The sequence below is a fragment of the Paramormyrops kingsleyae genome, chromosome 9 (genome assembly GCF_048594095.1).
Source record: "Paramormyrops kingsleyae isolate MSU_618 chromosome 9, PKINGS_0.4, whole genome shotgun sequence".
Lineage (NCBI taxonomy): Eukaryota > Metazoa > Chordata > Actinopteri > Osteoglossiformes > Mormyridae > Paramormyrops > Paramormyrops kingsleyae.
In genome coordinates, this window is record NC_132805.1 from 25,184,781 (window position 1) to 25,201,066 (window position 16,286).

The 16,286-nt window shown below is 41.0% G+C and overlaps 3 protein-coding genes and 1 long non-coding RNA gene across 8 annotated transcripts; 3 read left to right on the forward strand and 1 right to left on the reverse strand.

The window, feature by feature from the left end:
* Positions 1–6: 6 nt before the first annotated feature.
* On the forward strand, positions 7–3,005 carry nat14 (N-acetyltransferase 14 (GCN5-related, putative)). Of its 2 annotated transcripts, none has more exons than XM_023815458.2 (3): positions 7–296; positions 842–941; positions 1,261–3,005. In XM_023815458.2, exons 2-3 carry the CDS (start codon positions 861–863, stop codon positions 2,011–2,013), a joined length of 834 nt encoding a protein of 277 aa, XP_023671226.2. In that variant the 5' UTR covers positions 7–296; positions 842–860; the 3' UTR covers positions 2,014–3,005. The 2 variants fall into 2 exon arrangements, with proteins under 2 accessions (XP_023671226.2, XP_023671227.2); XM_023815459.2 differs by having other exon boundaries at positions 858–941.
* Positions 3,006–3,883: 878 nt separating this feature from the next.
* LOC111845808 (uncharacterized) lies at positions 3,884–8,382 on the reverse strand. 2 transcript variants are annotated; one of them, XR_002838731.2, is made up of 5 exons: positions 8,251–8,382; positions 7,718–7,785; positions 7,041–7,242; positions 4,545–4,624; positions 3,884–4,419 (listed from the first exon to the last, which is right to left on the reverse strand). It is a non-coding gene; the product is annotated as an uncharacterized lncRNA (long non-coding RNA). The 2 variants fall into 2 exon arrangements; XR_011993072.1 differs by having other exon boundaries at positions 7,542–7,785.
* On the forward strand, positions 5,133–8,513 carry aicda (activation-induced cytidine deaminase). Its single transcript, XM_023815482.2, has 5 exons — positions 5,133–5,265; positions 5,812–5,977; positions 7,049–7,328; positions 7,615–7,730; positions 8,044–8,513. The coding sequence occupies exons 1-5, from the start codon at positions 5,246–5,248 to the stop codon at positions 8,092–8,094; spliced, it is 633 nt and encodes a 210-aa protein (XP_023671250.2). The 5' UTR covers positions 5,133–5,245; the 3' UTR covers positions 8,095–8,513.
* Positions 8,514–8,679: 166 nt separating this feature from the next.
* Positions 8,680–16,222, forward strand: necap1 (NECAP endocytosis associated 1). 3 transcript variants are annotated; one of them, XM_023815478.2, is made up of 9 exons: positions 8,680–8,814; positions 9,012–9,030; positions 10,059–10,159; positions 13,010–13,114; positions 13,580–13,661; positions 13,978–14,086; positions 14,258–14,405; positions 14,548–14,641; positions 14,989–16,222. In XM_023815478.2, the coding sequence occupies exons 1-9, from the start codon at positions 8,772–8,774 to the stop codon at positions 15,038–15,040; spliced, it is 753 nt and encodes a 250-aa protein (XP_023671246.1). In that variant the 5' UTR covers positions 8,680–8,771; the 3' UTR covers positions 15,041–16,222. The 3 variants fall into 3 exon arrangements, with proteins under 3 accessions (XP_023671246.1, XP_023671245.1, XP_023671247.1); XM_023815479.2 differs by having other exon boundaries at positions 8,705–8,732; XM_023815477.2 differs by lacking the exon at positions 9,012–9,030 and having other exon boundaries at positions 8,684–8,814.
* Positions 16,223–16,286: the final 64 nt, after the last annotated feature.

Consider the following 16,286-nt stretch of genomic DNA (forward strand, 5'->3'; position numbering starts at 1 on the left):
TATTTACAACAGCGAAGTTATTTGACCAATATGCTGCAAAGTACGCAGGGTCGGAATTCACGTACTGCGTTCGTTACGCTACCGCTATCTTCGAGAAAGATTGGCTACGCCGTATTCTCTAACGCAAATACGTCAGCGTATAATCGCTGTTATGGAACAGGACGGCTACGCATGTCGCGGGTTCGTGCCGTAGAACTTGAAACGTCGCCTCGGTCTTAGTGGCCCAAAGAGCCGACCAACGTTGCGTTTAGCAACAGGCAGTTTTGATTCCCCATTCCGATTAAACTGGATGAAAGGTATGGGGGCTTCCGACTACGAGGCATATTGTTTGTTTTTATTTTCGTAGTTATTTCCAGTTTATTATGAACGACCTTTCTCGGAAATCCGTAAAAACATAAAAATATGCGATGCTGCTGTGTAAGCTAATCCCCACATGGTCCCTAACCCCGTCTCTGTGATATCGTCTATATAGTTAATAGACAGCTGTATGTGCACTTAATTATTGAATGGTAGCTCCATTGCATTGCTAGTGGTTTTAATAAGCGGGTAGCATTACTCATGATTTCCCACGTAAAGTCAAGGAGTCAGAAATAGAGGTCAGAATTGAGCTGCGTAACGAGCTCATTTTAAATACATGCTTAATGTTTAAACATTTTCTCAGTTACTATATTGTAATCTATTGCAATTGGATGGAAATGCGATTCCTCATAGTAACCATTTCATAAAAAGGTATAGGAATAAGCGATTTTCGGAAATGTGTGAAATGACCTCTCTGCGGTTAGGATACAATTTTATTTCTGTTTGACCTCTCAATTTTATTCTTTTCAACGCCATCAAAAAGCTCTCTCTGAGTGCAGGAGATGGGGAAGCTGGAGCTGAGCCAGGTTGCGCTTCGAAGGATGAAGGAAGAAGATATAAACATAGTTAAAGAGCTCATCAAGGTGGTCTCCTCATTCATACACTAGATGGCACTTTCATCATGTTTTTGTCCTTGTTTTCTTCCTGTTTATGCCCTTGCTTGATCCTTGTGACATATTTGATAAAGGACGTGCTTATGGGTAGTACAATACTTCATATAAGTGTATTTCACACGCTCGCCTCAATTATACATCCATCTTCTATAATCACTAAACTAGGACACGTGCGGGATTTGAAGCCCTGTCTCTGAAGGCCTTGCCTCAATTAAATTTTCCAGATCTCAGGTATTGATAATTGTGACAGCTTTTGTGTTTTATAAATCTCATTCCTGCTGCTTCCCAGGAAGGATCGCAGGGCTCGGAGAATCGGCTGATCCTGTACCTCCTAACCCGTCCGCTGGCCCTCCTGCTCCTCGCTATTGCGTCGTCCGTCTTGCGCTGCCTCCTGCATAGTTTCATTCTGGCTCTGGTGCTACCAGTCTTTGCGGTCATCATCTACCTGAAGCTCACTATCCCACGCACACTCGGCATCCTGGGCACCAGCAAGCCCTACTGGGACTACATTGGAAGCAGCTACAGAGGGCCGGGGGACTGCACAATGGAGAACCCCTATGTCCAGCGGAAGGAGGGGAACGTGGGCACCAGCACCAAGGCTCAGGACAAAGGGAGATGTCAGAAAGGGAAATCCAGGGAGATGGATGCGAGGGAGCGGGAGGCGGGGGAGGTGTGGCTGGCAGTCTTGGATGGCGAGATCATCGGCTGCATTGCCCTTGAGGGGGGACTGAGCGAGGACATCTGTAGGATCTGCCGACTGGTGGTTCAATGCTGGTACCGTAAAGAGGGACTGGGCCGGCTTCTGGTAGAGAGCGTGGAAAGGCAGGAGAAGGCTCTGGGCCGGAATAGGGTGTGTGCGCATGTGCCCATCGCCTCAAAGGTCGCAATGGCGTTTTTTCAGAAGCTTGGTTATTGCAAGAAGGAGGATCTGACCGAGGGAGAGCTGGAAGGAGATAAATTAGGGGAAATAGTGGAGGAGAGGAGCTGGATGGGCTTTCCGGTGAATCGTGTGTTTGTAAAGGACTTGTTCGGAAAGGAGTGAGGTGGAAATACAAAACATAAAGAGGGATAAAGGGATATGGAAGCTGGGAGGCTTTCATCTTTAGCTGGCTATCTTAAAGACTACTGAAAAGATGAAAACAAGGTCTGATTGAACTGCAAAGAGATTAGGGAAGACATAAAGGTCTTAAGTACTTTCATCTTAATTATTTTAATGGTTTTATTTATTGCTTTTGAGGCTGTGATATTATGATGTGATATTAGCTGTGAGCTTCACCTTCTGCATTTCCGGGGATGAAGGACTCATTGTCCTGCCGTCATATGGTGTTCATAACTGTATTGCTGTATTTTCATTTTTTTTTTTCTGTTTATTTTTTAAGTTGCTTGTGACAGTTTAATTGAAACCCTTGTAAGCTAATGGTTTAAGTATAACTGCACTCCCATGGCTGTAGATTAACAGCCCCTGTTTTTCCAATCTGCTCTGAATGTGGCTTCAGTTGCAACCACTATAAGAGGAGTTTAAAAATAGGAGCATTCAAAGCTTGCGTTCGTCACTGTCTGAGTGTTGAACGTGGAAACTGCCAACCAAGTTTCGGCTTAAAGACACGTGAGACACTGAGCATGCAGGTTGAAGCTCGTGAAGTTTCATAGACCCATTTTGGATCACAGTGACAGAAGTGAGAAAGTAGTTACCATGATGAATCAAGCCTCCTGCTACGTGCCAGAAGCTCACAGAAAGATTATGAGAGTTCAAAACCTGTGCATCAGGAAGGGGAACCAGCCTACCTGGCTTCTTTATGTTGATGTATTTTCATGTCCCTCTTGACATCCAGTGGTATTGATTGGTGTGCACCCAACTACAGGCGGACAGCTGTCTGTATCCTCTTAGCATTTTCTTCCTGTTATTGCCCATAATTATTCTTCCTCATTGAAGCTGCTTTTTATGTTTTCTGTTTGGCCTGTGTTCTACCAGCCCTAACCCCCAAAGACGGGAACCCGGTCCCCAATAAATGTTATTTCCTGCCCTGTGCCTGAGCCCTTGTCTCGTTGTGACTTTTCTGGTGCAGTTCTTGCAAGCACATTTGTTTGACGTAGATGCACAAAATTTTTTACTTAGACTTTTCTGAAATGCATGTTAATTTTTGTCGCACTGTTGTACCAAGTTAGCACTCGTGTGTTCAGTGTAATCTGAGCAATAGCTGAAGAAATGGGTATATTTTTGTACATATTGTAAAAGTATACTGTGAGGTGTATAAGCACCCTGCCGTGTATGTTTGAGGAAGCGTGCGGTTACTGTGAGTCTGCGTAGGTCTCTATCTCGGCTGGGTCCTCCCCCCTCCCCAAACACCTGGCCCCTTGTCTGAGGACGTCTGTGGTTTTGAAAGCTGTGAGTCTGCAAACGTGCTGTAATCTTCTCTTTTTCACTCCTTACCACTCCCCGCCTATATTTTCCAGTTAGCATTTTGTGCAGCTTTTTCTGTCGCTTTTGCCTCCCCTGCATGAATGGCTGATTTCAGGCCTGTGGTGAGCGACACAGATGTGTAAGCGTGGTCTGTGACCGTTTGTGTGTGGGCGGAGTGACTTTTTGCTTGGTGCCGCTTTCACCTTAGCTCGTGTACCTGCTTCGGTCAGACCGGGGCCCGTGCACCCTGTAAACCTCAGACGGTTCTGCCTGCTAACCTCATACGCAGTGCCGGATATTTGTACAGTGAAAACAGGAAAGACAGCAGCACAGGAGGGAGAAGCTTCTGGTCATTGGGTAAAGGTAGAACACCTGAAGGTGGTTTGGTAAAAATGCTGTGAATAAGTGCCACTAAACATTGAAACACAAGCTCAGTTTCAATTTCAGTTCTTCAAGTTTTAATTGACAGTTTAAACAGAATTGAACTGTAGTTGTAATAATAGGCCTTCTCTCTATATACTACATATACAATATTCTATACTTTTTTTGCCTATTCTGTAGCTGCTGTCGGTCAGCTTCAGAAAGCACCTGGCTGTAAAAACAAATTGTGTATAACTATATTTGCTTTCAGGAAACAGATGCGAGTTAATGGTGCTGGAAAGTGTGTTTTTGTGACTGTGGTTTTGTTTTTTTCTCTCTCTCTCTGTTTGTGTGTGCGTGCATGTGAGTGTGGGTGGGTTTAGGAAAAAATGACTCTGCATTTCCTGCTTTGATCTCCCGTTTCTCATCGTCAGATTAAATGCCCTGTAATGCTCTCCAACACACATTTTTAACAGTGTAGAGCCTCACGGTTTCAAGCACAGACATCAGCTTGTCCCGCATCCCATACAGAAACATTTGGAGATTCCTCCCCATGTGCTTAAGCACAGAAGGGTCATAGAGGTCACTTGCGGAGCACATGCCAGAGGGCAGTACTTGGGTACATCGAGGAACGGAAAAATCTATTCCACATGTGTCAATCGGCTTTAAGGCACACATAGGCGTTCCCTGAAAAACAGATCCAGTTGAACCATAAATTCCCAAACCGCAAATTGCATAGGAGAGCCTCACTAAAAGCAGATTAGTATAGATAAAAAATAAACAAACAATGCAAATTGACTGAGGCAACTTACATGCATCTTACTGTGGGATATGCACTAGAGACTGGAAATGAGACCGATAGCTGATTCCCTTATTATGAATGGTGGGGAACCTGAGGATGAATAAAAAAAAAAAAAAAACAGCCAACATCACAAAGAAGCATCTGGAAGCTTTTTTAAATAGTGACAAAACCAAACCATTTAAGCAATGGTTTAATTCAACTGTGCAATATTCTTTTGCAACGTAACATTTAATGATACTCATGTCTTAAATACTGGAAAAGAGTTGGTAATAATTTACATCAAATGATGCACTTGACCAGTTTTATTGCTATATACTGTATATTTGGGATATAAGCCTTTAATGACTGCAATTAATGCAAAGGCTTCACATGCATCTGTGCAAACATGCACCCCTATTCTTCCAAAAACACAAATATAAATAATTTCAAATATATGTAAATCAGTGATGCAACCATGTTCTTTAACCACTAAATATCTTGTAATGCCGTGAAGGATAATTTGCAATGACAAATTGTGTATTTTGTCGCTCGGTCTGTCTTTCGTCTAAGCGCCTTCCACTCAAATTGATCACGCCTCCCCTCTTTTTGAATATCTCTCTGCCCAACCAGGAACCCCTCCACCCCATATCTGAATTTCAATCTGTCTGTCTCCCCTGCTCATGTGTTCAGTTCTTGCTTGATTGATTGAGCGGGGAAGTCCTATCGTGTGAAATGATCACTAAACTGGACAGGTGAGCAAATCTGATACTATACTTTTGTCTTCCCATCTTTCTCCAAACCTCTGTCTTACTTAGCTCACTTTCTATTTTCGTGTAGCCTGCATTTCTTTCGAAGGGCATTACTCATCATATTAACCCCTGTGCTCAGCTCTGGCTGCAAATACTAGCTGTTTTGCCCGTCAGGGCACTTTCTCTAGTTTCAGTTGCAAAAATGGAGTGAAACTGAGAAAGAGGGCTGGAGGGCTGTGAATGAGTAACAGGTGATTTGCTGCAGTTGTTTCAGATACCAAAAGAGTCTTCATAAGCAGGCTAATCATAAATGTAAGCTGATGCAACTGGAACAAACTCAGTGTAATTATTAATAATCCAGCCCATTATTAGCAAAATGTCAGAAAATCTCCTTGGCATCTCAGAACTGAGCTATTATGGATATATTGCCCAATTCTGATTTCATGCAAGCTTATTCATTATTTCAGTATTGTTTTCTTTTTTCATTCACTGGCTTGTACAAATATATTAATGCAACAGTAGAGTGACTTTTACTTCCGTTTGCTGCAGTGTGCTTCTGACGCAAAAGAAGTTTATTTATCACTACAAGAACATGCGCTGGGCAAGAGGGAGACACGAGACCTATCTATGTTTTGTAGTGAAGAGGAGGGATGGTCCAGATACTCTCTCTTTTGATTTTGGACATCTACGCAATCGCTCTGGATGTCACGTGGAGGTGGGTGGGCGAGAATAAACAGACTAGAGATTGGACATCAACAGACCCAGCTGCATGTGGGAGTAAGATCTGATAGAAGCCCAAGATCTCTTTGGAGAGTCGCACTAGTTGAATATTTGGGTTGCATGATCATCTTTGAGTAATTGGACTATCATTGACCTTTGCCCCAACATTTTATACAATACTTAATAAAAGAATAGCATCCATCCTCTAACCATTTATGCTGATCAGGGTCACAGGGCAGAAAAGAGAACAAAACAGGGCTTCACCCAGTCCATCACAAAGCACACATATAAAACCAAACAATTACACACCAAGAGCAATTTAGATATGCTAATTAGATTAAACACATGTCTTTGTACTGAAGGACACTCACATCCCACAAGGAGAATATGCAGACTCCACACACACACGTTTGTAATTATATCTTTGTGGGGACTGTTCATTCATTTCTATGGGGAAAACTTTAATCCCAACATGACAACGTTAACCCCTGCCCAGTCCTAACCTTAACCATAAGTAACCAAACAAAATACGAGACTTTAGGTATTTTTGCTTTTTTGATCACATTCACAGATCTTTTTGGGGACCTGAAAAATGGTCCCCAAAACGTCAAAATAACAGGTTTTTATTACATTGTGGGGAACTTTTGGTCCCCACAATGTAATATAAACATAATCCATACACACAGAGACACACACACACACACACCGCCAAGGTGAGAATCACATCCCCAGGCCTGGAGGTAAGTCATGCTGCTCACCACTGAGCCCCATGCCAGACTAAGACTATAACATGCCATAGCAATATTTCTTCAGTAATCTGATATTTTCATGATCAAGACTCAAATATAGCCCAAAGATTGTCTCCCTATCTTTAAAGTCAATGTAGCCTTTAAAAAGTATCTGACAGCTGCCCCAATGAAATGGACTGTTTTTTTTACACTAGTTGCTGAACACTGTTGAAAATCCATGCCTGTACTTGAAGTCTATGTTTTGATATTGAGCAGTAAGTGAAGACACCCACTGAGCACTCATTTCACTTCTCATTATTCTTCCTTCACCTCTGCAGCTTCTCTTCCTTCGACACTTGGGGGCGCTGTGTCCAGGCCTCTGGGGCTCAGGTCCAGGAGGAGCAAAGCTCTCTTACTCTGTGACCTGGTTCTGTTCCTGGTCCCCCTGCTATGATTGCTCCTGCCGCTTGGCGCGCTTCCTGAGGCAAACCCCCAACCTCAAGCTGCGCATCTTCTGCTCGCGTCTGTACTTCTGCGACAATGAAGACAGTGATGAGAGAGAAGGATTGAGGACCCTAAAGAGAACCGGGGTGCAGCTGTCCATTATGAGCTACAAAGGTAAGGAAAGAAATGATGGATAAATCCCTCTCATCAGGGGCGTCAAAGGGGCATAGATACCATGACAGATTCAGGGGGGGCAGCACTTGACAGGGGCCGTTGAATATGTAAAATTATATGTTAAATTTGGCAGGGGAGCCCCAAGGTTACATTTTCACTAAGAAGACATCTAAAGGTGCTCATCAGATGAAGTTAATTGCATAACATACTCACTGTTTTCGCTGTGCAATTACTAGATTTGTGGCTCACAATCGCTCCTCTAAACTGAGATCTTTCTCTACTACAGACTATTTCTACTGCTGGCAGACATTTGTAGCTCACAAAGAACGTGGATTCAAAGCTTGGGATGGACTGCATCAAAACTCTGTTCGACTGGCAAGAAAACTGACCCGCATCCTACAGGTGATAAGAATCCATCCATCTTCCAACCTCTTATGCAATACAGGGAACCTGGAACCTAACCCAGAACACACAAGGCATAGGGCATTGGAATCATAATAAATAACAATAATCCAGCTTTCAAATAGTAATTGTTAACTTGATTTGTTGGATGTTAAATGTTGTATATACCCATGTCTACATATGTACATGATAGATCAGGTGCATTATATATAACTACTATACAGCATCTGTTGTGATTCTTGTAAAGTACTGGCTTTCAATGGAGCTGTGACTATTTAATGCACTTATTTTCCCTTTCTTTTTTATTTCACAGCCTTGCGAAACCGAAGACTTGAGAGACGCGTTTGCACTCCTTGGACTTTGAGAAAGAACTCTATCTCCATTTTCGGTGCTCTCAAAATATGGAAATGGTGCTCCTACTTGAATCCAGAACTTGAACTTAGACCGAATACTGTAAAGCATTAATGCAGTGCCGTTAAACTCTGTTTCTACTGCCTGCCATTTAAAGCGAGAGACTTACTATCTGTTAAACATTGTTATCGTGACTGGTAAACAATCACTAAAGAGATTTTGAGGTTGCAGCTTTTCTACAAATGCATGACAGTGCTATCCTAAAAAGCTGGCAAGAGAGTCTTGCAGGTGCTGATGTAGCTCATGCGAAGTGTGCCATAAACCAGAAAATAAAAACGCAATTTTATTTGTGTCTATTCTCTTACAGGCATTTTCTTTACAAGTAGTTGGAACGGTCCACATCTCGTATGGAAAATAACAATTACTGGTGATTAAATAGTGAATTTTCAATAAATGCCGCATAAAGTCAATTTACATTTGTTGTTGTTACTATATTACCCTTAATAATTTGCACATGGGCAGCAGATCTCGATAATGTTGCTCAGATTTATCGTTGCGCCTTTATACTGTTCATTACGTCCCCGGAGCCGTTAACGTTCTCGGATTCTGCCACAAACACCGATTGAATTAAAATCAAGATGGCAACCGAGGGTGAGTACGAGTCGGTGCTGTGCGTGAAACCCGACGTCAATGTGTACCGCATTCCGCCGAGAGCATCGAACCGCGGATACAGGTAACGCAGCCTCATCTCAATATTAACTTATTCGGTCGGCCTAACTGTTCCTCCGAGTTCTCTTGTATTACCTGTTTAATTCTACGCCTAGTATGAACGATTTTCATATTGACAGCTATTGTAACTCATTGACAATAGCAGCAGTGATGCTTGCGTCCTGTATCTCTCTGGTAATGCGCCTTTCTTGGCGTGTTTAGGGATGGAGATGCACAGGAGGTGAGGATGCATCATAGGGAGCGAAAGCAAGCCGGCAGATAACGATTGCTCCTTCTGTAGATCCATTCAGGAGGTCAAGGAGCAGACCATACGACAACGATTGCCGTATTCTTTGATTACGCAGGGATGGCAGCCAGATTAATATACTTTCTAACTGCAAAGACTGGTATTTAATTTAAGTCTGTCCTTTCTGGTGTACAAATGGGAGTTTGCGACCTAACGAGTATGCTACGTACGGTGTCGCTAATGGTCTTTCCCAATAAAAATGTAATATTTATTGGGAAAAAAAATAAAAGCATGAAAAATTCACTGCTGGTTATTTATACAATACAAATACGCAATAGATAGGTTGCTAAATAGGTTGCTTGTTTTGATACAAACGTTTACTAATGTAAGTTGCGGTTATTTTAGGGTATTACGGTATTTAAAAGGCCCGGATAATAAATATTTGGGCGGTCATCTTGCAATCCCATTATATAATATTTTATGATCTATTATATCACCTTATTAGTGAAATCCTTAGTGTTTTACTCACTGTTTAGCCTATACAATAGTTGTTAGATGCATCTGCCCTTGTACCTGTGAATATCTTGTTTACATTTTATTATATAGGCTCACTTGGTTCGAGTCTGACATGAGTCGGCCCAGTGCTAGGCCTGTAGCTCTTCCTTATTAAGTTCTTGGTCTAGCATGGTGATTGTGACCTTTAATTTCCAGCTATTGCATAGTATTTGCCTTCCCTAACAGCAAAGGTGACATGATATTTATCCCCAGTGTCTTAACTGGGTGATCCTATATTATATTTATGTTAAATGGTGATAGAACCATGACTTAGACCCAGTAGCCTTTGAAATTCAGAAGAATTAGTCTGTAAACTGCATTTGACATATAGTTGTATGCACATATATAGAAAGATACATGAATTGAGATATATTGGTAGGTAGGGCTGCTGTGGGATGTTTTTTCAGGCACAGGAGCCGCTTTGTGATGTTGTCACGGCTTTGTTGACACCACTTATGTTGCCTCAGGGCAGCGGACTGGAAGCTGGACACGCCTGATTGGACTGGGCGCATGCGAGTGACTGCGAGAGGGAAAGTGGCCTACATCAAACTGGAGGACAAAATCTCAGGTGAGTGCCGAGGTGTAGCTCGTAGATGATACCTCACACATGTGATGCCTCTGATGTTCACACCCAGCTTTTCCCAGATAGGATGTTGGTGGCTGTTCAGAGTGTAGCACCTCTAGGGTAGGTGCTGCTTACAGATCGTGTACCTTATGTGAGGCATCCATTGCCTGGTTTTGTGCTGCCCCACTGGTATATTCAGAAAAACAAACTCTCTGGAAATTCACATTCTGTGTCTGAATCAAAGCTTTTCTTTTTTGACGGGTGGATAAAACTTGTCAAACTGAGAAATGGCTTCCTACTTCCATCTCTTAATAACCTTCAATTGTGCAGTACATTGAGTCATGGTGTACTTTTAGTGTACATTACTGCATTTTTTTCCCCCCGCCACCTGCTTGCTGCTGATTGGCTGGCAGTTTGCTTAGATGTTGGTACAGTACGATGTTACTGTAAAATGTGTGCTTTTCAGAAGCTGCGCTATCTGGAGGTTCTGGAAAATCTGTGTTCATGCTGTTTGAAGCATTTACCTGCACTGACCTATCAAAAAAAGGAAAGAACTATGAGGGAGGAATTGAACTACAGAAATAACATCAGCAGTGCTAGTGGATTAAATATTTTTGCTACTTGCTTTACATTATACCTTATATCCAGAATTGAGCCATAACTGACATATAAGAGCTTATTGCATTCACTTTGTAATAGTTTTTAATAGAAAACTAATAAATAGTGTTTATAATCTTAAACATAGAATAATATTCAGTGATACCTCAACACATGTAACGTACTTATTACTGGTGATGGTAGAAATCAACTACAGATTGTGCTAACCTCAATAATTTGAATGAATCAGTAAAAGAAACTGGCTGACCACTGAAATTGGAGGCGAGCAAGCTTTTGAACGATGAAGACAAGAATGACGAGACCCATTGTTCTGCTCAAGTGAGGTAATAGAAAAGCAATTAGTGCAAATGTGCCCATGTAGCCGGTCTGGCAAAACATGACATTATTGTAACAACAATTAACTGTCTCCCACCAAGGGAATTTAGAGTTGAGTGAAATCTGCGGGGGATTGAAGAGCTGTCCTTTTGGCACAGAACATCAGTGTTATTTTTAACTTGACACAGGGCTGCATGACGTGGACCAAAAATCATATCTTGGTATTTTTCGGCAGAATAGCGAGTGATGATGTATAGCTTGGTATTTTCTATGAAGTGGGCTAAATGTTCAGTTTTAAGTCAGAGCCACATGTGAGATGTCAGAAACGCTTAGTATAACAGAGTGTCATCAAAATGAAATGTAGATATAGGGTTTCCTTCCATTCATCCATCTATCCATCCATTTTCTTTAACTGCTTATCCTATACAGGGTCGTGGGGGGTCAGGAGCCTATCCTTGAGGCAGGGATCAGCTTAGGATGGGCTGCCAATCTATGGCAGGGCACATCCACACCATTCGCACATCCACACCATTCGCACATCCACACCATTCGCACATCCACACCATTCGCACATCCACACCATTCACACATCCACACCATTCACACATCCACATGCACAGCTTCCTTAGCTTCCTTCAGTGTTTGCAAATATACAGATAATCAGAAAGGCATTTTCTTTATTCCAAACAGAAGTCTCTAAATAAAGACAAAAATAAATCATGCCTATATCTGTGTTGCATGGAGCAGATAAAGCCGTATGATGTAAAAGCATTTCACTCCACTACGTCTCAGTTAATGACATTGCTTTCAAAAACAGAAGGTGGGGGAAAAAAATCAAATCAAAAGAAATATTGCAATTTATGATATTTTTAACCTGTGAGCCGTTTGGCAATGTTTAAAAACGAAATGAGCGGAGTAACAATAATTCCTCACCTTCCCTCCGCCCCTGTCCAACAGCATCTAACTGAATGGTTTGATTTTAGCTGTGATTTCTGGGAATCTGGCCGATGTCACGACCAAAGCTGTCACATCATTTACAACCTAGTATAATAGTATAATAGAGCCCTAATTTTAGTGCACAACAAACGTATATCAATATAAACGGTATTGTTTCATCCTGTATACTATAAAAATTTGATATACTGGTCAGCCTTAACCTGACAAGAAAAATGTCAAACTTTCAGTCTGAACCTCTGCCTTAATTTACAAAACCTTTTTTGGAAAGCACTTGTAGGAAGTAAAATTGCTTTTCCTCAGTATATTCTGCAGTGGTAAAGAAAATTATAACTTGTTACTAAGAACATCATAAATTTTCCACGTGTAATCATTAAATGTATATGCTCTCAGAGGTTTTTGTTTTGAACTTTTCACGTACAATAATTTCTACACAGACAGTCTGTACCAAGCCACCTACGGTTATTTCATACCGTTGGCTATATTTAGACAGGTTTGATTGTTAGCCAAAATGTACAAATTAGTGACGTTAAGCTTTTTGGGCTTTTTTGTCTTATCATTAAGCTATCTGCATGTTACCTTTTTCATATGCTCTGGTAGTCGATGTGGTGAAAATTGGATCTAAATTCTCTGTTATTTAATATATTTTTTTAAAGGTTCCAAATTAAGTATATAATGCCTAGCTGATTTTATGTGGGTGCTTATCTGTCCATTTTATTTGGGTGCCTCTGTATCGATAAATTTGTGTGTAAATTATTTACCCACCGTATTTGGCTTTTATTTTATTTTTTGAAGGCTATCCACAGATAAAACTGATAAATGTAGGAAGCATGAGAAATAATAATGACAGTATTACGTGGGTGTTAGTTGGTATAAAGTGGCGAAGTATTTTTAAGCGTTGCTATCATGCACTGAACGACATGATGTTTGATATACATTGACTGTATTTCCCCTCCTGTCCTATAGGGGAGCTGTTTGCTCAGGCACCAGTAGAAGAATATCCAGGCATCTCAGTGGAAGCAGTGAGCGATTCCAGTCGCTATTTTGTAATTCGTATACAGGATGATAATGGTGTGTATATTGTGAACTAACTTAACTAGCTGTGTCTGAAATAGCTTATTTGTATTGCACTGCGTTGTATACTACTTGAGATTTATCTAACCATGGTCATGCTGTAAAGTAGACATTCATATTCTCATGTTTCAGTTGTTTAGGATCTGTTATAATATTTCATTTTGATTCAAATGTAACCGCATAAAATGTTTAAAAAGTAATGTCATTCATGCTTTATTTTTGATACCAGCCTTGTTATAATATGAAATGTATCAAATGGAATCCTTCTACTGTTAAACAAGTAGAATCCCAAGTGACAATTCAAAAATGTCAAATACCACCTAAGAAGTTCCATATGTCATTAACAGAAATGATAAACGCATGTCAAGCCAATATCTAAGCTCTCAATGGCAAATTTTGCTTTTTATGTTCTCAGTGAAAGATGGTGGGACTCCATTTAATCTCCCTCTTCTTCCTCCTCAGGCCGAAGTGCGTTTATTGGAGTTGGCTTTGGGGACAGAGGGGACTCTTTCGATTTCAACGTAGCTCTGCAGGACCATTTCAAGTACGTCCCCTCACCTTCTGTGGTGTCCCGTAAAGGGAGAGTGTGGTCACAGACTCTCAGTATCAGAATTCAAAAACTTTTATTATCCCGAAGGAAATTGCTTAATTGTGTATCTCAGTGTCTGGATGAAAGTAATGTTGGCTGTGGACCCATAGTTGAGCAGGAACCTGATTTGGTTTAGTTGTGCTGCTGAATTTCCAAAGAGACGACCTGCGGATCCCCTATGACCTGCAGCAGCCGCCTCTGATGATCAGATAAACTCCATTCCAGTTGCTTTTGTTCCCTGGTGTTCATGTGTTTGCTTCCTTTCTTATAGGTGGGTCAAGCAAGACAATGAAATTGCAAAACAATCACAAGCCCCTGATACTGCACCAAAGCTGGACTTGGGGTTTAAAGAGGGCCAGACCATTACTCTTAATATTGGGGTAAAACGCTCTTCTGCTTCATACAAATTTTTGCAAGTACCTTTTTCTTGTTTGAATTGCTATTTACAAAATCAGCATGGCATAATAGAATTATGGGCAGACTTATTTATAACTAAGCAATATATTTCAGGTAAATCAAATTTGTTTGGTTCTTGTATTTCTCTCTTGTAGCAAACTAGGAAAAAGGAGAAACCTCGTTCCCAGGGACAAGGTGGCTTTGGGCTCCTCCCCCCTCCTCCTGGAGGAAAGATAGCTCCACCCCCTTCATCTGTTTCCTCCAATCACAATATGGAATCATTCACAGGAGGCGCAAACACCAGTATGAAATTAGAATTCCCTATTTCATTCGTTTCTTTTCTTTTTTATATTCTCCTCTTTTTACTCGCCGCTTCTAACGTCTCATCTGTTTACATGTATGATGGTGTTTGATGAATATGCATGCTTTTGTGTTTCTGTTAAAGCTTGCCTGTTGGAGCTGGACAGTAGTAACTCCAATTCTGTGGTGCAGTCCAATCCCAGTGCTGACCTTTGGGGTGATTTCTCCACTCCGGCAAGGTAACTTAATGGTCTGTGTTTTCTGGTGACTGTCTGTCATGGAGCTGCATGGTGCTATAATCTTTTAAATTCCATTTATCTTTCTTTCTTTTTCTCCATTATAAGTATGTAATCATGCCTTTGTTTTCTATATGTTGTAAGTTTAAAATGTAGTAAGCTGAGTAAGATGACCGTAGTTGGTGTAAAACTGTCAGTTACAGCTGCTAAACAATGGAAAGTAAACTTTGGTGGGTGGGACAAACTAGTCAATAAATGACTCTGCATGATGCAAGCCCCCTATGAATGCAAAGCTTCTTTAGTTCATAAATAATGTACCAAAGTGTTTGCTTTCATTCCATTTCTTGCAGCTCACAGCCACCAGCACAACAGTCTTCCTCCACAAGCTGGGTTCAGTTCTGAGTCTTTGCCACTTTTGCGTGTCTCGCAGAGCTGTGGGAAGTCTGTCTCCAGCCACCGTCCCTCTCACGTCTGTCCTTAACTTAAGGAAAACCTGCGTCTGATACCTGTCTTACTTTCAGTCATATTTATTGCCGGGAGAAAAATCTCAAATATACTGAAACATAATGGAAATAGTTAAGTCACCCTATCCCAGTTCCCGGGCTTAAAGGTATATAAGAAATATAATTAATAAAGCATATAACTGTGACACTATATTTATAAAGAGGAACATAAGATAAACAGACAAGCGCAAGAGCAGCTGAGTTAAATATATAGATGATATTTTACGTGTAGATGTGTTTTTAGGACTGATAATGGTTGTTTATGTCATCAAAGCAACATGAGTTCCCTATGAGTTCTGGCTTCCATACACCTTTATGACTTATTGGTGCGAAATTGTTGAGTCAAGTACTTGAGTCTGAAATCGTGTGGATGAACACCAACCTAAACACGCATCGAAGGGACCATGTCTAGTAGTGAAGATGATGCTTTTGCGATGGATTCAGGGGGATGCTAAGTATTAATATACTGGTGGGAGTGGCTATTCCAATGAATACGGCTGAGGTTCTGATTGCTGTCGATAGCAGTTTTGAGTATGAATATGCCTCTCATGGTCTCCTGTAGACCCAAGCTGTACAACTTGCGTGGTTAGTCATTAAGTAGGATCCTAAGGAAACTAGCTTCTTTAAGGAGTATTAAAATTAAGTTAATCAGCGTATTTAAACTTTAAAATGTCTGTGTTTATCCAATGTCCCAACAAAGTGTCGTTCAACTAATACAGGTACATATTTCAGATTTTTTTTTTGTCCTTACTGGTAATGCTACAGGAAGGGCTTATTTCCTGTGATGATATTTATTTGTTAATGTGTAGTATTTATTGACCTGTAAATCCTGTAAATGCTATGAAACATGCATTATCTTGTGTATTCGCACATCCGGTGAAGGAGAACAGTATGACGGCCTGACTCTCTGCTGCAGAATTTGCTGTGATTTGATGTATTCGGTCCAGCTAATGTTGACTTGTATGCACATTATGCCATTTGTCTCTGTCTTTAGTCTCTTCGTTTAAATTACTTGACGTGTGTATATATGCTGTACCGAATAAGAACGGCCGAACCGGTCATTAAAAATGAATTTGGGAGATATTTGTCTGGTGGTGCGTCAATTATATATCGACTGAAATCAAAACACAAATGCAGGTGATAAT